This window comes from Falco punctatus (genome assembly GCF_963210335.1).
Source record: "Falco punctatus genome assembly, contig: scaffold_34, whole genome shotgun sequence".
Lineage (NCBI taxonomy): Eukaryota > Metazoa > Chordata > Aves > Falconiformes > Falconidae > Falco > Falco punctatus.
The window spans coordinates 1,566,740-1,586,399 of record NW_027660147.1 but is presented as its reverse complement, the minus strand read 5'-3'; the positions used below and the strand labels follow the sequence as shown (position 1 = coordinate 1,586,399).

At 55.7% G+C, this 19,660-nt stretch overlaps 1 protein-coding gene and 1 long non-coding RNA gene across 3 annotated transcripts in view; both read left to right on the top strand.

Annotated features, from left to right (window-relative positions):
• LOC308057791 overlaps window positions 1-2,096 on the top strand; it is a 140,261-nt gene extending 138,165 nt beyond the window's left edge. The window contains exon 2 of the long non-coding RNA XR_013925457.1: window positions 1,969-2,096. This is a non-coding gene — a long non-coding RNA (uncharacterized lncRNA). The remainder of the gene's footprint in view (window positions 1-1,968) is intronic.
• A 672-nt stretch (window positions 2,097-2,768) lies between these two features.
• On the top strand, window positions 2,769-19,177 carry LOC308057779 (fas-binding factor 1 homolog). 2 transcript variants are annotated; one of them, XM_080411830.1, is made up of 31 exons: window positions 2,769-2,869; window positions 3,322-3,402; window positions 3,743-3,770; window positions 4,481-4,522; window positions 4,846-4,936; window positions 5,392-5,452; window positions 5,984-6,034; window positions 6,211-6,355; window positions 6,892-6,972; window positions 7,745-7,864; window positions 8,722-8,875; window positions 9,107-9,240; window positions 9,683-9,785; window positions 9,926-10,321; window positions 10,975-11,052; window positions 11,349-11,443; window positions 12,156-12,214; window positions 12,990-13,034; window positions 13,126-13,260; window positions 13,463-13,563; window positions 13,983-14,189; window positions 14,724-14,831; window positions 15,139-15,278; window positions 15,568-15,686; window positions 15,816-15,938; window positions 16,295-16,480; window positions 17,243-17,419; window positions 17,587-17,724; window positions 17,826-17,958; window positions 18,318-18,436; window positions 18,992-19,177. In XM_080411830.1, the coding sequence occupies exons 2-31, from the start codon at window positions 3,400-3,402 to the stop codon at window positions 19,073-19,075; spliced, it is 3,456 nt and encodes a 1,151-aa protein (XP_080267956.1). In that variant the 5' UTR covers window positions 2,769-2,869; window positions 3,322-3,399; the 3' UTR covers window positions 19,076-19,177. The 2 variants fall into 2 exon arrangements, with proteins under 2 accessions (XP_080267956.1, XP_080267955.1); XM_080411829.1 differs by lacking the exons at window positions 2,769-2,869; window positions 3,322-3,402; window positions 3,743-3,770; ... (2 more) ...; window positions 5,392-5,452; window positions 5,984-6,034 and having other exon boundaries at window positions 6,203-6,355; window positions 9,929-10,321.
• The last annotated feature ends 483 nt before the right edge of the window (window positions 19,178-19,660 follow it).

The window sequence follows — 19,660 nt, the reverse complement described above, 5'->3', positions numbered from 1 at the left end:
TCCGCATATTGACTCTCCTCCGGGTTAAGGGTTTTTTTTTATTATTAACCCAGAGGTTTAATTGCTGTCTTACCCAATCTTCTTCTGACCCATAGACTGGCCAAAAGACATTTTTAGAAATCTTCTTCCCTCCCCATATCTTAGTACAATATTCTATCACTTTCTGCTTATCTTTCCCTAGGGTTCCAGGGAAATATCTCCAATTGTCCAAGATATATGCCAGAGGGGTATTCTTAGGTACAGTGGGTACCCTTCCCATGGGAGTCGAAGGCTTGCTGCCCTTCGCCCCCATCTTCTGGAATATCCACAAACACACACTCACTCGCTCCCCTTTTTCCTGGCCCAGTCCCTCGCGGGAGATGGGAGACGCAGTACTTAAGAGTCCACACTCGCTTGGTTCAGTATATCGAACCTCTCACTCGTTATATTCCAGGAAACCCAATCCCGCCCGAACGGCAAACCTTGCGAACAAATTCGCAATATACTTACGCGTCCTGCGTCTTCGTCCGGACTCCCGTGCACAGAATTTTTATGGGATTTTACCGGTTTCTCCTTTGCTCATTATTCTAGAATTTAGGTTCGTCGGTAAGGTTGGAGTAAGCTGTTGGTCGCGGGGCCGCGAAATGTCGCGGGGCGCCTCCCCGGAGGACCAAAGCCCACTGTTCCTTATCCGAGTCACGGCACCAGAAATTGTTATAAATTGAGACCACAATGGATCATAATCCAATTAAAATTTTATTAATTATAGCAAGTAGAATATGAGCAAAACAGCGCTGGACGACAGGGGAGTCTGCGCTCCGCCAACTGCCGTCCTGAGCAGTTTAAACAGTCCTTTTTTATACTTTTTACTTTCGTGTTTATGAAGTAGTGGAGGTGTTAACCCCTTACTCATATATCTTTATATGGGGTTGTCTGTCTTGTTTCTGTCTGGCGGTTATCTTCTCTTTTACAAGCAGCATCCTGGATGTAGTGGAGGTGTTAACCCCTTACTCCTGTATCTTTATATGGGGTCGTCTGTCTTGTTTCTGTCTGGCGGCTATCTTCTCTTTTACAAGCAGCATCCTGGACATCTGGCGGTTATCTTATTTTTCACAAGAGGCATCCTGGATATCTGGTGCCTAGTCTTTACATTATGCTTTACATAAATCTTAATAAACAATATCCTAGTCCATAGTTTCTTACAAACCATATAGGTTAAACGTTTTGAGAACACTCACCTTACAGAATGTTCAGAGGGCGAAATGTCCACTCTAGACCCTTCTTCTCTGGCAGGTGACATGGTGGTCTGGTGGTAAGAAAACCTTACATTGAAAACAGGGACCTGTCATTTGGCCATAGTGCCATAAATGTTACCATTAACAGACTTACCGGAGTGGTAAGCTCGGGAAATGGGTTTGGGCCTTCATCTGGGCACGCAGTAGCCATTGTTGATCACGCGAATGGTCCGTGTATACCTTTGAACATGCGCATGCGCGATTTTAAAGCCCCACAGAATGTGTTGGAAAAATCTGGAAAGACCGCGCATGCGAAATCCCTATAGTCTAGCCATGATAGTGACACATGTTAAAAAAAAAAAAAAAAAGGGAATGTGTTAAGAAAAAGTTTTATTTTTAAGTTTTGGTTTTGTATGTTATTATTATATGTATTACCCAACTATGCCTATTGTAATTGTGACGTATTACCTTGTGAGTGTTACGATAAATGTTGGGATTGTGGAAAAAGGTTTACTTGCAGTGCCGAGAATGAAAGTAGCGTCTAATAAACAATAGGATAAAAAGAAAAAGGGGGGATTGTGAGAAACTATGGACTAGGGTTTTGTTTATTAAGATTTATGTTAAGCTCAATAGGATAAAAAGAAAAAGGGGGGATTGTGAGGAACTATGGACTAGGGTATTGTTTATTAAGATTTATGTTAAGCTCAATGTAAAGTTTAGGCAACAAAATATATGAAAACGCTTATGCAAACAGCTACCAGACACTGCTTGTGAAAGATAAGATAACCGCCAGATGTCCAGGAACCGACAGAAACAAGACAGACAACCCCACATAAGGATATATGAGTGAAGGGTCAATACCTCCACTACTTCATGAACACGGGTAAAGATGTATAAAAAGGGACTGTTTGAACTGCTCAGGGCGGCAGTTGGTGGAGCGCAGACTCCCCTGCCGTCCAGCGCTGTTTTTGCTCATATTCTACTTGCTATAATTAATAAAATGTTAATTGGATTATGATCCGTTGTGGTCTCAATTTATAACAACGGGGGGGCTGCCGGGGTCTCCTGCGCCCAGCCTGCTGTGCTCCACAGGGGGCTGGGCGCTGGGTGCCCCATGGCGGGGCTGGGGGCTGTAATCCCCCGGTGCCTGGCCTGGGGCTGGCTCCTTGTGCTCCCGCTGGTGCCCGGGGGTCTCGAAAGGAGGGCTGGCGTTGCTCGTTGTTGGCGCCAATTAACAACAATTAAACACCAGGCCAGGGCGTTAAAGCCCCGCTTTGTGCCAGGGCACGTGCTGGGGGTGGCCGGGGGCACCGCAGCCGCTCTCAGCCCCTCGTGCGGGGGGTGCAGCGCTGGGGGCACCCCCAGCTCCGGGGGCCCGGCGGGGACTACACATCCCATCGTCCCGTGGGGGGGAGGGGCCGGGCCGTGCCGTGCCGTGCCGGGTGAGCCGCGGCCTTCCGGGGGCGGGTGTCCGGCGTGCTACCGGTGCGGGCTGGGGGGCTGCGGGCTCGGGGGGCTGGGGGTTCGGGGGCTGCGGGTTCGGGGGGCTGCGGGCTCGGGGTCTGGCGGGCGCTGGCGCGGGGCGCCGGGGTCAGGGGGCAGCGGGCGCCATGGCAACGGGATGCGCAGAGGCGGAGCCGGGGGGCGGTTGAGCGGTAAGTGGGGGGCTCCGCGCCTCCGGGCCGCGCACCCCTCGCCTCCAGCAGCGCTTTGCTTGTCCCAGGTCCCCGCGGGTGCCCCGGACCCAAGGGGGGGTGGGTGGGGGGGTTTCCCTCCCTCTGCCCCTGGCTGCTCCGCAGGCTCTGGGCTAAGCGGGACCCCCCGGGCTGTGCTGGGGTCGGGGGCGGCCGGAACCTTCACCCTCCCTGGTTCCCTGGGGGGGGGGTGATGTCCCCCCCGGGCTGCAGGAGCACGAAGCCGGTTTGGGGAGCGGGGGGGGGGGTGTTTTTCAGACTCAAATGGAGCCTTGTTGAGAGGGGCTCGGGGGGTGGGCGCGGCGCGGAGCCAGCCTGGCAGGCTGCAGCCCCCCGAGCCGGAGAGGGACATCTCTGTGGGAGAGGTGCCTCCGGCCGTGGTGGCACATCGGGGAACCCTCCTCTCCCTTCAGGCAGGAGGTTGGTGTGGATGTGACCAGTGGTGCCGGGTCCCCCTGCAACGTGGAAGAAGAATCCGTAAACGGACGCTGATGGTGAGCGTGGCCCTGCGGTGCGGGGCTGAGGCGGGGCTGGGAAATCCGGATCTGATGCTCTGGCAGCTCTGCCTGGAGGCAGAAGTGATCCCAAGGGCTGGAGGGTCCTGCCCAGCTGGCAGTCGGGAGGGGCTGTGCTCACCCGTGTCTCTGAAGTTGGAAATACCTTTGTAGTTCTGCATTTCACGTGTCATTTCCCAAACAGCACGGGCAGGAGGAGGGCCTCGCTGCTGTTTATGGGATGCTCTGGAGAAACCTGCCTCTGGCTTTAGTGTGTTTTGAGAAAGTCCAGGACAGACTTGCTTCATTTTCTAATGAGGGAATTTTTCTTTCTCCCCAGGCTACAAAACCCAAGAAAAGTTTAAGAGGTACGTACATATGCTGCAGGCTTTCCTTTTGCTGTCCGTAGGTGCTTCGATCTGCTGGGAATGCCTGGGGTGGGGGGGGGGGGGGACGACACACTCTCAGGTGGCAGTCCTGGCTACTGAAATGTTTCATGATCCTTCTCTGAAAGCTGCAGATGGTTGAGTGCATCATCATGTCGTTCCTGAACCAGAAATTTTCACCTGCCTCTCACATCAAGCGGATTTGTTTATTGAGGTCCCACATTCCTTTCTTGTGGGCTTTCCCAAATTCAGGGGAGAATATAAGCATTTGTTTCAGTTCTTCCCATCACCTTATCCCTGTTTGGAGGGATACTGTTTGGAGGCCTCTTGCAGCCCCTGATACTGAAGCAGTGCTTTTGGGGTTGCCCAGGGACTCGAGATCCTGCGGGGTGAGAGCTCACAGGTTAAGTGCTGCTTGTGGCCAGTGACTAACTGAATACAAAGCAGCTGGTTCATTTGATAAAGATACCCCATTTCTGGCTAAGTGAAGCTAAATTTTTTATCCACAAAATACTGATCAGGTCCTGGCAGTTCTCTCTAGACTGACAAGGAAGGCCTGACACTGATGATGCTTAAGACCAAAACTTTATTCTAGCAGATTTCCAAAGAGCAAGCCATACTGAAACTGGGAGCTTTCCTTTGCCTGCTTGGTGAGCTCACCTGCCTCAACAGCTTAATTTGTCTCATTTCAGGCTCCATCGATGATGTGCTTGGTGACCTCCTGGGCTATGATGGTAAAACGAACCTTCTTCTCAGCTGAAAGGGCAGCGTCCTTCTATTCTTACTCCCCTCCTGGGAGCAGGAGGTGCTGGTGCAACAGCCATTGATCTGCAAGGGGGCTCCAGCTGTGAGGAGGGGATGGAGCAGGGAGCAGGGCTTCTCGGAGTCAGAGGCCATTGAATAGGCTGGACATCAGCTTTTGGGGAGGCAAAGTGAAGTTCACCTCTGATTAAAAGCCTCTGTGGCCCCGGGGTAGACAGCAGATCCCCCTTTGGAGTGCCTAGGTCAGGAATATGCCCGTGTCCATCATCCTCATCTCTCCCTGTCTTGTTTCCAGATGAAACCTCTGTTAAATCTGCCAAAGCTTCCCAGCCGGCTGTGGGCAGCAGTAGGAGAGCCCAGGACACTGGCTTGCAGGCCAGAAAGAAGTGAGTGCCTTTCAGACACAGCCTCTCCTGTGAGAGATCTCACTTGAAGATCTCTTTGTCCTCCCCAAATCCTTCTGATCTGCCCCATCCTTGGCTTTTCCACCTCCCTCCCTGCCCCAACAGTGATTGCCTGGGAAGGCGAGTTATCTTCTGCGATGCCTTTGGGAACTGGGAGCCCAGAGCCCGAAGCTTTCCAGCAAGAGTTGGGTGTCCCCCAGCCTTGTACATCTTCTGTAAATCTGCTTTGTAACAGTTGCTTAAATAGAGCAGTCCCAGCACTGCTGTCCTTTATCCCAGTGCTATTTTAGCCTCATTTTCTGCGTTGTACGATGCGGCTGGTGTGGCAGCCCTGTGTGGTCTCCTCTGCCTCCCGCTGCCTGGCCTGGCTTGGCTGTCCCTGGACACACTGGCCGAGCTCACGTGTGGTGCTGCTAACCCCCGGGCTTGTGTCATAGGTCCATTTTAGAAGATGATTTCTTCGACAGACTCCCTGCGAAGGACATAAATTCTGCAGAGGTGAGTCCAAGGTTCAGGAAAGAGCCTGGGAGTCCCGAGGGCTGGGGCTGAGCCGGGCCAAGGTTGCGGCGGTATCACCCCAGCCAGGTCAGCAGTGGCGTGCCAGCGATGAGCTGTGATGTCTGGCTGAAGAGGTAACCCCTCTCCAGCATCCCAGTGGGGTGGGGAAGACAGGACAGGGCGGGGGTGGTGGTGGAAGAAGGGCTTCCTGGTGCCTTGGGTGAGATGGAGCAAAGCTGGGGGGCACGTGCTGCTGCAGCCCAGCCTTCCTGCGTGCACTTTGGGTAAAGTGTTGTAGGAAGGACCTTCACCCAGAGCAACGGCCTTGGGTTTTCCTGATGCTTCTCCTAGAGGCAGCAGGATCTCAGCAAAGGAATTGGGGCACAGGGGGTTTCCAGAGAGGAGGACACCAGGAGGAGTTGGGCATGTATTCTTCTATCTCATAAAACGGATATCAAGGGATATGGGGTAAGGGGTGAGGAGTTTCCAAAAATCTCTTCCCCTCTGATGTCTCCCCTCCCTGGCATGCAGGGATCCAGTGTCTCCGACACAGACCCACAAGCTGTGCTGCAGACCCTGAAGGCAAGTCCTTAAATCCCCTCCATCTCCATCCATCCCCTCCATCTCCATCCATCCCCTCCATCTCCATCCATCCCCTCCATCTCCGCCCCAGCGCGCTGCCATGGCCTCCAGCACCAGCCTCCGAAGGGAGAAGCAGCTCTTACCCTGCTCCCCATCCTTGTCCTCTTGCTTTCCAGGATATGGACGACATGGAAGCTGATCTCCTGGGAATCCCGAAACCCAGTTCTGGGCCAGGGAAGGCAACTGTGAAAGGTCCTGGGAAATGTGACTTCTTGGGAGGAGGAGTAAAAAACACAGGGAAGCTGGTAGCTCCTGAGGAAGGTAAAAAGGAGATTCTGCTATTCTTTTCACACCCTGATTGTAAACGAGCAGGGATATTTTCCTATCCTTATCTGGGATACGGAGCAAAAAGTGGATTTGTTCCCTAAAATGCTTTTCCTGGTTGCTTTTTGCAGGAGTGTTATTCTGGCCATGTGTTATCCCTTAGGAGATCCCTGGACGTCACTCACACCAGCAGCCGCTGCCACCTCCCACCAAACACCACTCGGCTGTTCCCTGGGGCGGTGCAAAGTGTTTCTGGTGGGGAGCCCCCTGCTCTGGGGGCAAGGAGAGCCAGAGGAGCTGCATTTCAGATCTGCCAGCCCCTAAAGTGCCCTGATCTTCCCCTGGCCCTTTTCTCCTCTGCTTGCAAGGAGACCCCTCCGGAGAGATGTGCACCTGGCAGGGCTGTGGGGGGGTCTGTCCATCACAGCGGGTGCTTTTAGGGGGCTGCCACCCAAAAAGCGACCCTTAGTTAGGGTGGGACCGGGGCATTTCTGCAGTACCTTGTCTCTGAGAGCCGTGGCCTCTCTTTCTAGGAGAGAAAGTGCCTGCGATGGAAAAGAAGGCGCTCTCATCCCCTGCCGCTCCCCGACACAACAAGAAATTTAACTTTGAAGGTGGGATCTCACTTCACGCGGCTGCGGGGGGGCACTGGGGGCTCTGCCCGTGCTCTTTGCCTCCTCGGTTAGCTGGAGGCTTGACTGGTTAATAAGATACGGAGTCCTTCACCCCTATGATGCTAGTGCAAATGTAATCCTTCAGAGGTGACCAAAGGGAAAAAAACCTCTGCATTCGAGGCCCTCCCCAGGACAGGACTGGGGGGTGATTCCTGGGGGCATTTGCATTTTTATATGTGCTTTGGTTTTTAATGATTGTAACACTTGGGAGCCCCTGTGTCAGGGGGGATTCTGTCCAGCTTCTGAACAGGGGAGTGGTTTCCTGGCACAGCTGAAATCTGGTTCTCAAAGCCTGTGCTTTAACAAAGATCAGGATCTGTTAAAATCTGTTAAAAAGAAAAAAAACAAAACAAAAACCCTAATGGGCTTTAGGTGATTTAGGTGGCCTTTCTCCCCTTTTTCTTTGCCTAAGCTGTGTTCAGGCATTAAAGCACCCAAATTTTTGAGTTATTTTCTTCCGGGAGGATGAAAACGTGGAAAAACTGAACGGAAATCTAAGTCTTTGAGTGTTTGAAGTTCAGGGAGACTCAAGGGTATCCCAGGTCCCTGCAGGACCCGCGCTCATGGCTTTGGGCAGATACACTCTGCTGTCCCCACGTGCACGTTGGGGGAACAGTGGCTGGCGTAGTGCAGAGCTCTTCTTCTAAATAATGTTGTGTTTGTTTGTTTGTTTTGTTATTCTCTTTTCCTGTACCTGCTGGGTAATTCCCAGATTTAGATGATCCTTTGGCAGGACTTTTGTCTGATGAGGAGCAGGATGCTCCCAAGAAACCAGCTCCAACAGGCGCTAAAAGCAGCTCTGAGGAAAAACCAGAACAGAGCAAAGAGAAAGGTAAGTGGGGTTGCTCAGTGCATCCTCTTTGTATTACATAAATCAGCAGCATGGATTAGTCTGTGTGAGATCCAAAATGATTACATTGAAAGCCACCTAGTCCTACCTCTTATTAGCCAGTAACGTAATTTATAGAGCAGCTTGGTAACAGGGTTAATTGTGCCACAGCTCACCAAGTGCTTGATACTTGCAGTGCGCCGCAGATTATGGAGCTGAGCTTTCCTTTCCAGGAATGGAGGCTCTGATCTTACCTTTGACCTCATCCAGCCCGTTCTGCACGCATTGCCAAATGAGAACAAATTTTCTGGGTCAGGATTTGCGTGTCTGAGAGCAGCACCAGTCCGTGCCACACCACAACTGGGGCACCTCTGGGTGGGATCCAGCTGTGGCTGTGTTACAGGCACTTGTCCCTCTTGTTCCTGCAGCAGGGATGCTAATGGGTCTGAGGGTCCCCTAAAATCACCTTTCACCCTGATAAATCTACTCTGGATGCAAGTAGCAGCTGGTGGGTTAGGGCAAGGTCTAAGGTGTGTTGGTAGAGAGGGACTTTAGGCAAAAGGGGACAGGAATTATCTGACTGGAAACTTTCAAAGCTAAAGAAGCTCCTGGCGTTATCCAGAGCTGGAAACCCCAGTGTCAGTGGCACCCAGCAGTGTCCCAGCAGTGGATGCATGGCTGCAGACCAGGCAGTAGTGCATTGCCGCTGTGTTACTTGCTGTGAGATCTGTTCGCTGATCTTAAAAATTACTTTTTAAATGGTCCTGAGAGATAAGAGCAGGCAGGGATGCTTTGATCTCCTGTTTAAAAAAAAAAAAAAGCCCTGATCAAACCTTTACCATGTGTGATCCCATCCACAGAGCCACCTCCACCCCAGACGCCCCTGCACACCGTGGCCCCGGTCCAGAGGAGGGCTGAGCTCACTTTTGAAGATACTGATGACGACCTGATGCATGCGCTGGGACTTGGCAGTGGCTCAAAAGGAGCTGAGAAGCAGGGAAAGAAGGCAGAAAAGTAAGGGCAATGAAGAGGCAGTGAGAGTAAAGCAGGGGATGGCTTGTGCGTTGGGATGGTGCCAGCATGCTGGGGGGGGGGGGGGATGCTGGAGCTTCTGCCTGTGGGTCCCAGAAAGGGGCAAGAGCAGCCTCGTTTCACAGAGAAGAGCCAGAGCACCCTGGCAAGGCTGTGTGACAAGAAACAGCCCTGCCTCCCAGGGAAACCTATCTGCCACTGTGTCACCAACAGAGAGGTGCTCCGGCCAGCCCGCTCCAAGCTGGATGAGTTGCTGGGACAAAATTCCGTGGCCAAAATCCTGGAACAGCCAGGCACAGGAGAGCGCAGAGAGTTCAAACTGGATAAGAAGTACCAAAAGCAGCCAGGTGAGCGTGGCCAGGGATGCTGGGAAGGTCTGCAGAGGTGATGGCGTTGGCTTGGGAGGGCGAGATTGATTTCTAATGTCCTTGAAGGGGAAATACCCTTTCTGTAGTGGTCAGCAGGGTGGCTAATGGGCTCCCAGTCAGCTCTGGGGCAAAGGTGACTGATGCAAAAGTGTTGTACCCTGCCTTCGAGGCAGCCTGGGGGCATTTGCACAGCAGCTGTAACTCAGTTGCCTTTGGACATGGACTGATTCTCAGCAAAGCAACTTTTCCCAGCCACGTGGAGGAGACACGTTGCTTGCAGGTTTCCAGGGAAGATGTTTCCAGCTGTGTCTTCCCAGAGGCAGCAATCGCAGTGGGAATTGCAGGGGAGGAGGAGGAGGGCTGGTGTCTTTGCAAACAGCCGCTCCTCTAGGCGCTGACTCAAAGCTGCTTGTCTGAACAGAGAAGGAAGACGGCTGGGACAAGGAGGATTTTGTCTTTGGAGCGTACCAGCCGACGGTGGCCTCCATGCCCAAGGGCCAGCCGGCGAGGAGGCAGCCTGTGAGGTATTGTGCTCTGCGTGTGGAGCTCCAGCCAGCAGCCACGCTGCCCCCGCGTCAGAGCGGGCAGGGTCCCCAGGCAGGGTCCCCGGGCAGGGTCCCCGGGGTCCTCTCACAGGCACGTATGTGACTGCTTCTCCTTGCAGCAGGTTTCCAGCCGAGAACAGCAGCGAACCAAAACCAGAACCCCGCTCCAAATCTCCTCCTTCAGCCAGGCACAGCCCTGTGCGGAGCAGCCGGACTCGAGGTGACTGGCTGGGCTTGAAAGATGAGGATTTTATGGATGCAAAGCCAACATCTGCAGCAAAAGCCAATCCTGCAGTGAGCTACCCCAGCCCTGGCACAGCCCAGCAGCCCGGCCCCACCAGCCAGCTCCCGGCTGCAGAGGCAGCGCTGGCTAAACCTGACCCGCTGGAGGAAGACAACTGGCTGAGCGCTGCCTTGTCTCGCAAGAAAGCCCAAGCACAGGCGAAGGCTCAGGAGCAAAGTGCCAAGCCCTTGGAGTCCCCAGAAGGAGGGCTGGATCCCCACGCTCCTGTCAGGTAAAAGCACAGCTGGTGGCCACAGGGCTCCCATCATGCAGCTGCTCCAACAGGACGTCTCAGAAATCCTCTGCTCGGATTTAAGAAATCCATTTTAAGTGCTCGCTTGCCTCGGGTTGGGTTAATAACGCAGAGGTTTCTCCCACTGGTGCAGCCTGCAGGGCCATCGCACCTCTGGGCTCTCCTTCTAGTCATGGCTGAGATTGCACGTGCTGCCCCAGGTCCTGTGGGATTGTCCTGGATCAGCATACCCCCACGAGCTCCACGCATGCTCCTCATTCCTGCCTTCTTTCCCCTTCGTTCCTCCTAGTTCCAGGAAAACCACCTCCTCCAGCTGAGTTGGCACAGACAGGTTCAGGCTTGTGCCATTGGGATGGGACTCAGAAGTGAATTGCAGAGAAGCAGCCGCGTGTGTCGTGGGCAGGGGCATGTTGCCCAGGGGAAGGGGGTGGATGCAGCAAGGAGGAACTGGTGTTCCTCCAGAGATGGAGGTTCTGAGGTGTCTTTGCTCCCTCTGAAGCCAACAGGTTGAATCCTGCCGCAGCTGAGTGGGATAGGTTTTCACCTGCAAGGCAGGAACTGGTGTTGAGGGAAAGGATCTTGTCTTTCCTTGCCTCCTGGGCTCTCCCCCATGGGATGTTTTTTGCTTGCAGCCAGCCAGCCAGCCCCACAGGAGCACCGCAGCAGGCAGCTGTCCCGCAGGACCAGGCAGCGAGTGCAGATGGCTCCAGGTGAGGCCTCCTTCACCTTTCAGACACCTCCACAAGGGAGAATTCCTGTGGGAAGCGGCTGCATGTGTAGGTGGGGGAGCGGGGAGGGCTGGTAGCCAGCCGTGACCACTTTGGTCTGGGACCTGTGTAACCGGGAAGGAAGGCAGCGCTGAAGGATTGTCGGGCCCTTGCCTGTTCGATCGCAGTGCGACAGCCAAGCTTTAAACTTGCAAAAATGCCAAGCGGGATAATGTCTGCGTGCCTCTCCCTGCGCTGTGACACTGCTGTGCGTCACTTGTGTCTCTGTGCCCACGCAGGCAGCCGGTCCCCTGGCTCAGCACCACGAAACAAGCCTCGGTTCAACCATCGGATCCTGCGAAGGGGCATCCCTCCAGAAATGCCGGTGCCTTGGGTGCGTTTCCTGTGGTTGTACGGTTCGGGCAGCAGAGATTTGTACAGTTTGGTATGCGGAGAAGGGTCTCCCTGCCCTGAAAAAAACCCAAAACCAACCCCCCCAAAAAAGGCAGGAACCACAGCACTTCCCTTGGCCACATGAATGCTGCCCAGGCTTTGACCAGCCATTGTCGGAGCAGGTTGCTGAGCTGCAGGATCCCACCATCCCCATGTCAGCTGGTGTGCTGGGGCACACTGAGCTCCGCAGTGCTGCCTTTGGGGTTTCGGAAGGCTGTGAGGGACTCGCTTTGCCGGAGCAATGGGTGTGCATAAGTTCACGCTGCCCCATCTGTCTTCCCTTTGCTGCCCCCACACTTGTCCCACCAGTGCTATGTGCTGGAAAGACCCCCTTCGGCTCTGGGCTGTGGCTGTGCGCCGGTTCAGAGGCCGCTGAAAGTGGCTTAGGGGACCCAGTCTCCTCCCTAGGTGATGGAGATGGAGGAGGAGCTGTGCTTTGTCCCTTGATTTACTCTGCAGAGCAGAGTCCCACCGTTGTGTGTGGAGTGGGGATGCAGACACGGACAAGCCTGTCTGACCCTCTGCCCTCATTGCCAGCTCCCAGAGCGGAGCGCGACCCTCATCGCTGTGCCCAGGAGACCCAGGCCCTCATCCTGCTGGGAGGGGATGGTTCCCATTGCTATATTCAAATCATGGACTTGTCCAATTTTCAGCCTCTACAGGCTCATTCCCAGGAAAGCAGGAGGCACCAGGCCCTGCCCCGCTCACTCAGGTAGGTGTGCTGGGTCCGTGCCCCGAGCGGTGCAGGATCAGGGCAGCGATCGCGAGCCCTCCGCTGCCGACTCGCCGCCATCCCGCTCTGTCCGTGCTCCCTCGGCCTGAGGAAGGATGTGCCCCACTTTGCATCTCTGGGAAGCCGTGTCCATGGAGGCAAAGAGTTTGGAGCTCCCCGAGGTGCCACAAGTTGCGTTTATCAGGCCAAAGCATGGGTGCTATGGATGCTTTGTAAATCATGTGTGTTTATAGCCCTGCATGGCCTGAGCAGCATTTACACAGTTCCCCAGGCATATATACATATTATATTAACTAGACAACAGAGGCTCCAGGTGATAAAGGACTTTTTCTTCAGTTGATTTTCCCCAGTATAGTGTTGAAGATGCTCTGAGATTATTTCTAGACAACTGAAGGAGAATTGAAGCCTTTCACAGAGAAGGCAGCTCTTGCTTGGTCTTTGAAGCCTCTCCTTCTCATCCAGCTGGGCTCCTCGCCCTGCCCTGGTGGTGGGACACATGTTGTCTCCCAGAGGGCTTGTGGTCTCAGCCTTGATTCTGCCCCCAGAGAAGGAAGAGCGCAGCATGCTTGTGTCTGGGGTGGGGGCTGCCGAGTGTCACCTGGGGAGAAGGGACCCACGCCAGCACAGGGATTGGGCTGGGGAGGGGGTGGGGGTGGTACTGCAGTAGGCTGGAGATGGATCGCCGTTTCCAGGCTAGGAGGAGATGTTCTCCCCAGGGCTTTACCTCCCTGAGAGCATCCCTGTGTCTCCGCAGGTTCCTGCACCCAGGGCACATGTCCAGGCTGCCCCGCAGCTGCAGGTAAGGCAGGTGCCTTCTTTTGGAGGCTGATGGCCGCACCACAAAGCCACTGATCCTGAAGGGCCTCGATCTTCTCTCTCCATCCTTGTAGGCAGAGTTCTCAGCCCCGGGCTTGCAGCATGAGACGAGGCAGGGGGCTCCCGCAGCCCAGCTCCATGAGGATGCATCAGGCTGCCAGGCAGCGCTGCTGAGCGCCCAGGCCCGTGTGGCAGAGCTGGAGAGCCAGGTGAGCCCCATTGCCTGCTGAATGGGGGACCACGGGTGACCCAGAGGGAGGAGAAGGAGCCATATCCTGTCCCAATAGCATCAGGGTGACAGGGGAGAGAGGTGAAACCTCCCTGTCCAGAGACGCCTATGGCCACCAAGTGCTGCTGTGGGAGTTCTGTCCCCAGGGCAGCACAAGGACTTTCTCTCCGGGTGCCTGGCAGGTCCGAATGCTGGAGCTGGAGCAGACACAGCACAAACTGTTGCTGGAAAATCTCCAGCAGCGGCACCAGGAGGAACTGAATCTCCTTGAGAGCACCCACAGGTACCAGCCTCTCACCTGTGCTTCCCTCCTCGCCTACAGCTCTGTCTCTCCTGGGGTGGGAGTGCTGGGATGCTTCCCAAATCCGCCCCTGGGGCAGGTGGGCGCAGAGCCATGTCGATGTGGACGTGGTGGGGGCAGAGAGCAGCCCCACAGGTGAGCCAACATGGGAGTCCACTCTCACCACCACTGTCCCCTGGGTGACAAGGAGGAGGGGCTGGTCCCATTGCCAGCGCACCCCCAACCAGGCAGCACAGTGGGCAGTAGCAGGAGGGTTCAAGGCTCAGGTCTGCGTGTTTCGCCATGCACACAGCAACACTGATCTGCTCGCAAACCCCTGTGTGCGCTCTGCGGGGGCGGGGGGAGTGCTGGGTATTGCTGTGGAAGCAACACTTCTTCCTGGCTGTGACCTCTCGGGGCAGGAACCAGGTGAAGGTGGTGGAGGACACCTACGGGCAGCGGGAGGAGAGGCTGCGGCTGGAGAAGGAGCAGCTGATGGCTCAGCTCCTGCTGCAGAGCCAGGATGCGGAGCGGGCACGGGCAGAGCTGCTGGCGCAGCACCAGCAGCGCCTGGCCACGCTGGAGCAGCAGAACAAGCTGGAGATGGAGCGTCTGCAAGAGCTGCAGAGGTGAGAGTGGCACGAGTGGCACACACGTGTGGCTGGTACCCACAGTCTCAGCGAAGGAACCAGAGAGTGGTTTGGGGACATGGTGAAAGGAGAAACCAGACTCCAGAAGCACTGGGTTGTGGGCAGCTTGGTGCCTTTTGGAACGGGGATTTGCTTTGTAGGTGGACACAGGGAGATCTGACTGGAGACGTGGTTTCAGAGTGAATGCATTGTATTTTGAAAGATGCTGAACCCAATGTTTTATCTTCCCCCAAATCTCTTTTATTCAGGTCAGTGAGTTCAGTGAGTCACTGATGTCCACATAGTTTGGGTCAATGACAAATCAGTTTTTGGTAGAGGAGCTCATAACCCCAAAATTGGGCCCATCCCAAATGTGGATGCCTGTCGGTGGAATGCCCCAGGACAGACCCCCATGCCAGCTCAGCTCCTGGCACCTGATTCTCAGCCCCACAACCAAGCCTCTCCCACAATGCCTATCATGGGGAGCACTGGTTTGTGCCAGCCTGTGGCAGGCTCCTTCCCCGTGTCCCGCAGGGTGTCTGTCCAGGAGATGCGCAAAGACCACGAAGAGCAGCTCCAGCGGCTGAAGCGGCTGAAAGACCAGGAGATCGATGCAGTGACCAGCGCCACATCGTACACCAGGTACTGACAGTTGTGTTCCCACATTGGTCCCTGGCCACAGCATTCCCTGTCCTACACGAACCAGGCTTGGACCATGGCAACAGGGGCCATCCCCTCTCCCACCCACTGCCTGCGGGGATGCTGAGCTGTGTAATACCCGTCAGTGCCCCCCGGAAGCAGGAGCTGCATCTTCCTACTGCTCTGCTGTGACCCAGAGAGGTTCAGGGCAGGGCTGCCCGGCCTTTGGGCCACCAAATATCCCCCTCTCCATTGCGGTGAGATGAAGTGTGTCCCACAGGGGTGACCCTCCCCTCACTTCTCTCTGCAGGTCTCTGAATGGCATCATCGAGCGGATGGAGAAGTTCTCCAGCAACTTGCATGACCTCTCGCGAAAGGTGGAGGCCACACACCACACCACCTCCCAGGAGCTGGCCATGGGGGTACGGCAGCGGGACGAGCAGCTCAAGGGTATGTCTGCTGTTCCTCTGTGCCGGAACGGCTGCGGGGTCTCCACCGGAGCTGGGGGTACCCAGAAAACAAGGAGAAGTTGCTCTGAGTCAGCCAGAGGCTGGGAGCTGAGGCTGGCAAAGCCTTGCCTGCCTTGGTCACTGGACATCTCGGGGTCTTCCCTTTACAAAGCAGTGTCCTGGGGATGTGCCAGGGGTGATGAGCACAAACACACACAGTTTTTCTGTGAACATGGTGTGGATAGAAGGGAAGAACTTCCCGCCTCATGCTGCTCGTGCCTCTCCCCAAGTGCTCCAGGACAGGCTATCGCAGCAGCAGAGGGACATGGAGGAGGAGCGGAGCCGACTCCAGGAGGTGATCGCTAAAATGGAGGCCAGGCTGAGTGAGCAGACTCGGCTGCTGGAGCAGGTGAGCCCACACTGTGTCCTCTGCCCGGGTCGGCCCTCCTGTCTGGGTATGGGGTATGTGTCTCACCAACTGGAGGTTCCTGGCCTGGAGGTTGTGAATAGCATCTGTCACCTCTGTGTCTGAACGCAGGAGCGATGGAGGGCAACGGCAGAGCAATCCAAAGTGGAATTACTGCAGCACTCACTGGAGGAGCAGCGGCGAGTCATGACCCAGCAGCTGTCCATGGAGCGAGCAGAGCTGGAGAGGGCGAAGGTGAGGTGGGGCAGACATCTCCAGGGCTGCACTGCATTGTGTGGTGGAGGCAAGAGCTGGGTGCTGGGCTGCAGCATCCTTCTGCAGCTCTCTGCCTCCTCAGCCTCACACAGGGGGAATCGCAGTCAGGCCAGCCCTCTGGCTCACGGATGCAGGAGGCCGCGGTGTGTGCGCATGGCACGTGCTGGTTCTTGAGGAACACGGGACCAGAGCTCACGGTGACAGGGTTCACACCAGGCACCGTGGGCTTGAACCAGCCCCTAGATGTTGCACGGCAGAGATGGGTTAAAGGAGAAAAATCCTGTGGCGAATGGGACTTAGTGCTTCTTCTCTCCCTCTCTGGCAACGCTCCCCAGAGTGCTCTGCTGGAAGAGCAGAAGTCCGTGATGCAGAAGTGCTCGCAGGAGCAACGGAAGCTGGCAGCCGAGTGGGCTGAACTTCACACCCAGCAGCAGCTGAGGAAGGAGCAGATGGAGCGCAACATGGACCGAGCCCTGAAGATGGACTCACAGAGAGAGGGCACCATCATGAGCCTGGCCAAGGTACCACAGTAGAGCCCCTCTCCATGGCCTCCAGCACCACCTGGCAGCTCACGGATGGGTCCTGCCCACCGGGGAGATGTTCAGCCCTGCCTTCAGGTGTTTAAAACAAGTTTTAAGAGACATCACTGCGGTGGTGAGAATCGGGCTGTTCCAGGAGCAGCCTCCACCAGCCTGTTTTAGATGTTGACTGAAGCATCAGTCACCTCTGTCTCTCCCCTTTGCCTGTGAGGAGTTTGGGCAGCCAGACCAGGCACAGCCGCCTTCATTGTAAGTCTGGTGAGAGGAAACCCCCATGGTGGGTTAAACAGAACCTCGCCATGCCATGGGGACATGTTTGGCGCCAGTTCTCCCCCCTGGAGCTGTCCAGAGGAGATATGTGGCACAGACTGTGGCAGGGCTGCATTTCTGAGGGCTACCAGGGTGGAAAATAACCATTCAGGCTGGGTGTTTCCACTGCTGACAAACTGCCAAGCCTTGAGCATGTTTTAGAGTGTGTAGCATGGGTGAGGGGCTCCGTCCTTTCTGGGGAAGGTGTGTGTGTGTGTGTGTGTGTGCCTGTACAATCCCAGCTCTGCCAACCCTGGTGCCCAAGGGTGGGTGGATGAGAGCATTGGTTGGGTACCTGGTGGTGTTGCTCTGCACCCCAAACTGGCAAACACAAGAAGGAAAACAGGGGCAGATCTCTCCCATCACTTGGGGGGACATGAGATAGTGTCCAGGATAGGGCAGGTAGTGCATTGATTTTCCCCATGCCCATCCTAGGAGCAGGCAGAGCTGAAGATCTGGAGCCATGAGCTGAAAACCAGGGAGGAGCAGCTGGTGAGGGACAGGGAGCTGCTGGACAAGTCCTGGCAGGAGCTGAGGCTGGAGAAGGAGAAGGTGGACAGGGCCACACTGCGCATCCAGCAGCAGGAGGAGCAGATTAAAAGCACGACCAAGGTAAGTGAAGCATCTGCGCTGCAATTCACAGCTGGGGTTTCACATCCCTCCTTGAGTGCTGAATCCCAGCGCTGTCCTGGGAGGGGAACAGGGGGTGCACAAAGGAGCCCTGCCCCAGGGCAGCGAGGGTCCCTGTCCCCAGCCTCCTCAGCTGCTCTGCCTTGCAGCTCTCATCCCAGAAGTACAAGGAAGGGGAGCAAGCCCTGCAAGAGGCGTGCAGGATAGAGTCTGAGCACCAGAGGAGGCTGCAGGTCATGGAGCAGCAGCTGGAGCAGCTGAAGCAGCAGGAACAGCGTCTTCACGAGGCAAATACTCCCTTGCCTTTCCTTCTTGGCCTGGGGCCGCTGTGCCAAGGGCCTGAACCTTTGCCAACAGTTTCTCTCTCTTTCTCCCGGGGATGGGGCAGGAGCGGCTGAGCATGGCTCGCCAGAGGAGACAGCTCGAACAGATACGTGAGGAACTGCCCACCAACTCTGCGATGCTGCTGAACACAAACCAGGGCCTCAGTGCCCCTAGGAGAGGCCTCTCCAGCACACCGTGTAAGGCTTCCTGCACGCTGCTGGGGGAGGGGGGGGACGGGACATGCTGGGGGCCAGTTGCACTTGTATTCCACTTCTCAGGAGGCTTGGGATGTTCCTGGGGGCTCATCACACACTCAGATGTGAGTTGGCCTCCTCACATCCTCTGAAGGAGCTCAGCAGAGACCTCTGAGCCAGGGCAGTGCCAGGAGGGGGCAGAGGGGGCAGGAAGGAAGAGGCAGGTGGATTAAAGGCCGTTTGCAGTGGGAGGTTGGGGAGGACCCTGCTGCAGGGACATGCAGGCAGCAAAAAAAGGGACACTTGTCCGTCTGCTGTTCCTCTAACGGCAGCGGTACCACACGGTTGGGCTCTTGTTCCAGGTTTTCCACTTCCCACCAGCGCGCTCCCTTGGCATAGCCCAGGGGGTAGCAGGGACACTGGGGCTGGCCCCACCGAGCTCTACGCCACATTGTTGCTGCTGAAGCACAGGGCCCAGCAGGTGAGGTGGTGGGAAACCAGGGCTGGAAAGGGCTTCAGACCAGCTGGGTGGGAGCAGGGCTGGGTGAAGCCTGGGTTGAGCCTGACGGCCACAGGGTGGGTGTGAGATCGTTGCTGGGCTGGGTGGGCTCGCAGAAGCCGTGGGCACCTAGAAGAGTGATACCAGCAGCAAGGGTTGGTGCGTCCTCACGGCTTGTTTCAGGCTGGTTGATAACATCCTTGGCTTGATGGCGTTGCCCCATCCCTGGGTGGCAGAAGCCAGCTCTGCTGGGCTCTGGCTTCATGATGTCCCCATCCTCAGCCCCCTCCTTCCCTGCTGGGTCCTTCCCCAGGCAGGGATGCTCTTTGAGCCTTCCTCTGTGGGCCTCACTCGGTGTGAGGTTATGGGCTTTGTGGGGAGCCCATACACCCCGGGGGCTACCACAGATGGGTACCTGCCCGCTGCTCGCCGCACAGAGGAGGGTTTGGGATACTCCCATCACTCGTGAGCAGCACCCTGGCCTGTGACCCCATTTCTGTGGCACTCTGATATCCGTGCCATCTATCCCTCTCTTAGGACCATGATTTCTTAGAGAAGGAGCAGTTCTTCCTGGACACCCTGAAGAAAGCAACCTACAACACTTCATCTCTGTCAGGCTGAGGAGGTGGCATCCCCACGCACCCCAAGGGATGGCTGTGCCTGTCCCCGCAGGAGGCTGCTGTGGAGGAAAATAAACAATAAATAATCCCAGTTCTCTGCTGAGGAAGTGTCCTCTTTAAAAGCAACCTCGGAGTGTTCAGAGCGTGAAATCCATCCCTGGGCTGGGAAGTCTGGCCTCCATCCCTCAGGGCCAGTGTCCCTGGCCACCTGGCAGGCACTGCTGGGAGGCAGTGGCCACCGTGGGTGTGAGAAACTATGGACTAGGGTATTGTTTATTAAGATTTATGTTAAGCTCAATGTAAAGTTTAGGCAACAAAATATATGAAAACGCTTATGCAAACAGCTACCAGACACTGCTTGTGAAAGATAAGATAACCGCCAGATGTCCAGGAACCGACAGAAACAAGACAGACAACCCCACATAAGGATATATGGGTGAAGGGTCAATACCTCCACTACTTCATGAACACGGGTAAAGATGTATAAAAAGGGACTGTTTGAACTGCTCAGGGCGGCAGTTGGTGGAGCGCAGACTCCCCTGCCGTCCAGCGCTGTCTTTGCTCATATTCTACTTGCTATAATTAA